The sequence below is a fragment of the Embiotoca jacksoni genome, unplaced genomic scaffold (genome assembly GCF_022577435.1).
Source record: "Embiotoca jacksoni isolate LCO1_2020_lvr unplaced genomic scaffold, fEmbJac1.0.p SCAF_21, whole genome shotgun sequence".
NCBI classification, from domain to species: domain Eukaryota; kingdom Metazoa; phylum Chordata; class Actinopteri; family Embiotocidae; genus Embiotoca; species Embiotoca jacksoni.
The window spans coordinates 1,168,097-1,175,596 of record NW_027185352.1 but is presented as its reverse complement, the minus strand read 5'-3'; the positions used below and the strand labels follow the sequence as shown (position 1 = coordinate 1,175,596).

General features: G+C 47.7%; 1 protein-coding gene across 1 annotated transcript in view; it reads left to right on the top strand.

Moving 5' to 3' along the window:
* Positions 1–4,981, top strand: part of LOC138202409 (zinc finger protein aebp2-like) — a 12,870-nt gene extending 7,889 nt beyond the window's left edge. The window contains 5 exon segments of the mRNA XM_069156356.1: positions 958–1,065; positions 1,147–1,333; positions 2,205–2,329; positions 2,449–2,516; positions 4,864–4,981. Coding sequence (XP_069012457.1) covers positions 958–1,065; positions 1,147–1,333; positions 2,205–2,329; positions 2,449–2,516; positions 4,864–4,981 — 606 coding nt within the window.
* Positions 4,982–7,500: the final 2,519 nt, after the last annotated feature.

Here is a 7,500-nt window from a genome sequence, read left to right as displayed (position 1 = left end):
CCTCCCTGATCCTCCTCCCTGGTCCTCCCTGATCCTCCTCTCTGGTCCTCCCTGATCCTCCTCCCTGGTCCTCCCTGATCCTCCTCCCTGGTCCTCCCTGATCCTCCCTGGTCCTCCCTGATCCTCCTCCCTGGTCCTCCCTGATCCTCCTCCCTGATTCTCCTTGGTCCTCCCTGGTCCTCCCTGGTCCTCCCTGATTCTCCCTGGTCCTCCTTGGTCCTCCCTGATCCTCCCTGGTCCTCCCTGATTCTCCTTGGTCCTCCCTGGTCCTCCTTGGTCCTCCCTGGTCCTCCCTTGTCCTCCCTGATCCTCCCTGGTCCTCCCTGATCCTCCTCCCTGGTCCTCCCTGGTCCTCCCTGGTCCTCCTTGGTCCTCCCTGATCCTCCCTGGTCCTCCCTGATTCTCCTTGGTCCTCCGTGGTCCTCCCTGATCCTCCCTGATCCTCCTCCCTGGTCCTCCCTGGTCCTCCCACTTTATCACAGTCTATTCTCAACTTTCCGGAGAAATTCTTAGAAAACGTCACGACTCTATTTTCTTAGAATTTTGCCACTAGGAGGAAGTTTTAGTGAATATGGGTTCAGATCGAGTCCCACTGATGTAAAATAATGTTCCACACACATGTTACTGTTTTATCCCTGAAGTGAGTTCACAGCAGCAGAAACAGAACAAACTGTTTAATGGGAGGCTGTGGCTCAGATGGTAGAGTGGGTTGCACATTAATCAGAAGGTTGGTGGTTCAATCTCCAGCTCCTCCTGTCCACATGCCTCAGTGTCCTTGAGCAAGACACTGAACCCTAAATTGCTCCCGATGGTGAACCATCAGTGTGTTGTGAGTCGCTTTGGATAAAAGCGTCAGCTAAATGAAACGTAATGTTAGCTGTTGTTAAGTTCCTGCTGTCAGCATCTGCTTCACTGTTAACCACCACAGTCTGTGTGTGTCTGTGTGTGCGCCCCCAGGTGTTTGTGTGTCTGTGGAAGGGCTGCAAGGTGTACAACACTCCGTCCACCAGTCAGAGCTGGCTGCAGAGACACATGTTGACCCACAGCGGGGACAAACCCTTCAAGGTGAGAGCTCACATCTCACATCACACACTCACTCCTGTCAATCAGCTCGCCTCACACACTCTCTCCTCTGTGCTCCTGCAGTGTGTGGTGGGGGGCTGCAACGCCACGTTCGCCTCACAGGGGGGGCTGGCGCGCCATGTCCCGACTCACTTCAGCTCCCAGAGTTCATCCAAACTGTCCAGTCAGGGCAAACTGAAGGAGGAGTCTCCGTCCAAGGCCGGCCTCAACAAGAGGAGGAAACTCAAGAACAAACACCGGCGATCACTGCGTATGTAACACACACACACACACACACACACACACACACACATGGTTGTGTCACTGCTCCACACACACTGATAATCAACACAAATTTTTAAAAGTTCCCATTATTTTTCTGCAAAAAATGTCAGCAGAATCTGTACTGAAAGTATTAACGACATAAAATGTAATATTAATAAAACTGACTTTATTAACAAAAATAACTCCAAAAATATCTCTGCTCCTGTTTTCTCATCTCCAAATGAAACCAGAATAAGAGAAACAGGAAGTGAAACGTGTTCTTCACATTAAAATGATGATTAAATGTTTGTGATCAAAGGAAGTGATTCCATATTACTGGATGTTAAATGAGTTTTCTCCACACGTCCAGTTGTCAGAGACGTCTCTTTGTTTGTTTCATCCAGCAGGTCTATGTGTTGAATGAACATGAATTAAACAGCATCTAAAGCTCTTATTTTGACAGCTGATGTAGTCCTTGTTTCTATATTCCAGTCACAGACGCTCTGTTCTGGAAACATGCGCAGCTTTTAGGACCTTTTAGGACCTTTTAGGAGCTTTTAGGAGCTTTTATCTCCACGGTTCTCCAAGTTCAATAAATACATTGAAAACATTACAACTAAAATATTTCTGTGATGTGCAGCAGGATTATTATCACAGGAAGTGATTACACATTTATTATTCTATCAGGTAGTGCTTAAAAAAATGTTTTCTTTCTACTTCCTGCAATTTTACACCAAAAAAATTCACTTAAAACTCCAAAAATTACATCGACATTTTTGAGAAAAATCCACCGCAAAATTTGAAATTTTTGATCACAACAATCACCAAGCTTTGTGAAATCCTGAAAAATATTAATAAAATGAGTTTTCTGTTTCCAGCACGACCTCATGACTTCTTCGACGCCCAGACGATGGACGCCATCCGCCACCGAGCCATCTGCCTCAACCTGGCAACACACATCGAGAGCCTGGGCAACGGACACAGTGTGGTGTTCCACAGCACGGTGGGCACACACACACACACACACACACACACACACACACACACACACACTCTCCCTGTGATCTCATGTTCATTCCCGTGTGTGTGTGTGTGTGTGTGTGTGTGTGTGTGTGTGTTCAGGTAATAGCCAGGAGGAAAGAGGACTCTGGGAAGGTGAAGGTCTTGTTGCACTGGACACCCGAAGACATGTAAGTCCTGTTCTCCTCTTCATCATGACTCATCCTCTTCCTCATCGTCACAAAATGAAAACAAGTTGGTAAAGAGGCTGCTGTGATTGGCTCCCTGTGTGGACCACCACTGCCTCAGTGTGCACTTGTGTACTCCCACGTGTTATTTTGAGTGCCTGCGTACGTTCACACTGACGAGTCTGGAAACAGGTGATGAGTTCAAATGTTAGTCGTCACTTCCAGTTCGATCTGAGACAACACAGATGTTGTGTTCCAGAAGACATCCTTCCCTCAGTACACTCACTAAAAGATCTCTTCCATGACAGTCGTGTTGTTTCAGATCACTGCTGTTCTGGACTGACAGGAAATGACCTCATCATGTGACCACATCACCCTCCAAAATATCTGCAGCTTTAATTATTTTACCCAGAATTCAGTGTGTTTTTGTGTCCTCTGTTTAACACTCAATAAACACACTGATTCTTCTGTCCAGCAGCAGCAGTGGAGAACAAACACTTTGTGTTCAGGAACACTTTATTGTGAAAATCCTTTACGCCGGTAGCCCCGCCCCCTTCCTCTATGTAGCCAAGATGGCGACCCTTTAGGGTGGAAAGTGTCCAGAGTTCCACACTTCTTCTTTTTTGGAGCTTTCTGAGTACTTCATCCTGGAACTGGTAGTGTTCTGATGTTAGTGTTAGTACACAAGTACAACATCGGGAACACAAGTACAACGTCCGGAACACAAGTACAACATCTGGAACATGGGAACGACAACTGGAAAAACATCTGGAACACGGGAACGACATCTGGAACAAAACCTGGAACACGGGAACGACACCTGGAACAACACCTGGAACACGGGAACGACATCTGGAACAAAACCTGGAACACGGGAACGACACCTAGAACAACACCTGGAACACGGGAACGACATCTGGAACAACACCTGGAACACGGGAACGACACCTGGAACAACACCTGGAACACTGGAACGACACCTGGAACAACACCAGGAACACGGGAACGACAACTGGAAAAACATCTGGAACACGGGAACGACAACTGGAAAAACATCTGGAACACGGGAACGACATCTGGAACAAAACCTGGAACAAGGGAACAACACCTGGAACAACACCAGGAACAACACCTGGAACACTGGAACAACACCTGGAACACGGGAACGACAACTGGAAAAACATCTGGAACACGGGAACGACATCTGGAACAAAACCTGGAACACGGGAACGACACCTGGAACAACACCTGGAACACGGGAACGACATCTGGAACAACACCTGGAACACGGGAACGACACCTGGAACAACACCTGGAACACTGGAACGACACCTGGAACAACACCAGGAACACGGGAACGACAACTGGAACAACACCTGGAACACGGGAACGACAACTGGAACAACACCTGGAACACGGGAACGACACCTGGAACAACACCTGGAACACGGGAACAACACCTGGAACAACACCAGGAACACGGGAACAACACCTGGAACAACACCAGGAACACGGGAACAACACCTGGAACAACACCAGGAACACGGGAACGACAACTGGAACGACACCAGGAACACGGGAACAACACCTGGAACACCTGGAACAACACCAGGAACACGGGAACGACACCTGGAACACGGGAACGACACCTGGAACACGGGAACAACACCTGGAACACGGGAACAACACCTGGAACACGGGAACAACACCTGGAACAACACCTGGAACACGGGAACAACACCTGGAACAACACCAGGAACACGGGAACGACAACTGGAACAACACCTGGAACACGGGAACGACACCTGGAACAACACCTGGAACACGGGAACAACACCTGGAACAACACCTGGAACACGGGAACGACACCTGGAACAACACCTGGAACACGGGAACAACACCAGGAACACGGGAACGACAACTGGAACAACACCTGGAACACGGGAACGACACCTGGAACAACACCTGGAACACGGGAACAACACCTGGAACAACACCAGGAACACGGGAACAACACCTGGAACAACACCAGGAACACGGGAACGACAACTGGAACGACACCTGGAACACGGGAACAACACCTGGAACACCTGGAACAACACCAGGAACATGGGAACGACACCTGGAACACGGGAACGACACCTGGAACACGGGAACGACACCTGGAACACGGGAACAACACCTGGAACACGGGAACAACACCTGGAACAACACCTGGAACACGGGAACAACACCTGGAACAACACCAGGAACACGGGAACGACATCTGGAATGACACCTGGAAGTCAGCAGGGGACTGTTCTACTGTGAAGATGCGATCTGTAAACTTGTTCTGTGTTTCATGTTTCAGACTTCCAGATGTTTGGGTGAACGAGAGCGACCGACCGCAGCAGAAAACCAAAGTGGTTCATCTGTCCAAGCTGCCCACAGACACAGCCGTCCTGCTGGACCCCAACATCTACAGGTGAGAGAGGGAGAGAGAGAGTTCATGAAAAGTTTTTGGATGTCCTCAAAAAACAAATCAAATGTGGTTGTTTTCTGGCCTGCAGGATGTTCTTCTGACCTCCTGGAGATCTCCGCTGTCTTCCTGTTAAACGGCGTGGAGGAGACCACCTCCTCCTCACTTCCTGTCCCTCTCTGCATTCCTCTTCCTCCCTCCTCTCAAAGGATGCTGGGAGTTTAGTGACTTGTTTGTCTTCTCTTCATTTGGTGCTGAGTTTTCTGAGGATGTTTAGAGGACATGTTGCTCGTTTTAGTGACACAACTAGACTGAAAACTAACTGACAGCTGTAACAGTAGAGAGAAGCAGTCTTTGTAAATACTGGAGATTTGTAATATATTTTTATACTTTGAATTTTTTACTGTACTGTAGATAGGTGTCTTTTTTCTGCCAAACATTTTTTAAATAGATGTTTTAAAACAGATAATATTGATGCAGATAGCTGGCATTGCTCTGGTTTGATGTCATTAAACTTTTTCAACATCCACCTGCTCTGACGTCTCCACCTGCAGCGACACACGGACACGTCCAGTAGACACGTCATTAGAGACGACAGTAGACACGTCATTAGAGACGACAGTAGACACGTCATTAGAGACGACAGTAGACACGTCATTAGAGACGACAGTAGACACGTCATTAGAGACGACAGTAGACACGTCATTAGAGACGACAGTAGACACGTCCAGTAGACACGTCATTAGAGACGACAGTAGACACGTCATTAGAGACGACGGTAGACACGTCATTAGAGACGACAGTAGACACGTCCAGTAGACACGTCATTAGAGACGACAGTAGACACGTCATTAGAGACGACAGTAGACACGTCCAGTAGACACGTCATTAGAGACGACAGTAGACACGTCATTAGAGACGACAGTAGACACGTCCAGTAGACACGTCATTAGAGACGACAGTAGACACGTCCAGTAGACACGTCATTAGAGACGACAGTAGACACGTCCAGTAGACACGTCATTAGAGATGACAGTAGACACGTCCAGTAGACACGTCATTAGAGACGACAGTAGACACGTCCAGTAGACACGTCATTAGAGATGACAGTAGACATGTCCAGTAGACACATCATTAGAGACGACAGTAGACACGTCATTAGAGATGACAGTAGACACGTCATTAGAGATGACAGTAGACACGTCCAGTAGACACATCATTAGAGACGACAGTAGACACGTCATTAGAGACGACAGTAGACACATCATTAGAGACGACAGTAGACACGTCCAGTAGACACGTCATTAGAGATGACAGTAGACACGTCCAGTAGACACGTCATTAGAGATGACAGTAGACACGTCATTAGAGATGACAGTAGACACGTCCAGTAGACACATCATTAGAGACGACAGTAGACACGTCATTAGAGACGACAGTAGACACATCATTAGAGACGACAGTAGACACGTCATTAGAGACGACAGTAGACACGTCCAGTAGACACATCATTAGAGATGACAGTAGACACGTCATTAGAGATGACAGTAGACACGTCCAGTAGACACGTCATTAGAGACGACAGTAGACACGTCATTAGAGACGACAGTAGACATGTCCAGTAGACACGTCATTAGAGACGACAGTAGACACGTTCAGTAGACACGTCATTAGAGACGACGGTAGATACGTCATTAGAGACGACGGTAGACACGTCATTAGAGACGACGGTAGACACGTCATTAGAGACGACAGTAGACGCGTCCAGTAGACACGTCATTAGAGACGACAGTAGACATGTCCAGTAGACACGTCATTAGAGACGACAGTAGACACGTCATTAGAGACGACAGTAGACATGTCCAGTAGACACGTCATTAGAGACGACAGTAGACACGTCCAGTAGACACGTCATTAGAGACGACGGTAGACACGTCATTAGAGACGACGGTCGACACGTCATTAGAGACGACGGTAGACACGTCATTAGAGACGACAGTAGACACGTCCAGTAGACACGTCATTAGAGATGACAGTAGACACGTCATTAGAGACGACAGTAGACACGTCCAGTAGACACGTCATTAGAGATGACAGTAGACACGTCATTAGAGACGACAGTAGACACGTCATTAGAGACGACGGTAGACACGTCATTGGAGATGACAGTAGACACGTCATTAGAAATGACAGTAGACACATCATTAGAGACGACGGTAGACACGTCATTAGAGACGACAGTAGACACGTCCAGTAGACACGTCATTAGAGACGACAGTAGACACGTCATTAGAGACGACAGTAGACACGTTATTAGAGACGACAGTAGACACGTCATTAGAGACGACAGTAGACATGTCCAGTAGACACGTCATTAGAGACGACAGTAGACACGTCATTAGAGACGACAGTAGACATGTCCAGTAGACACGTCATTAGAGACGATAGTAGACACGTCATTAGAGACGACAGTAGACACGTTATTAGAGACGACAGTAGACACGTCATTAGAGACGACAGTAGACATGT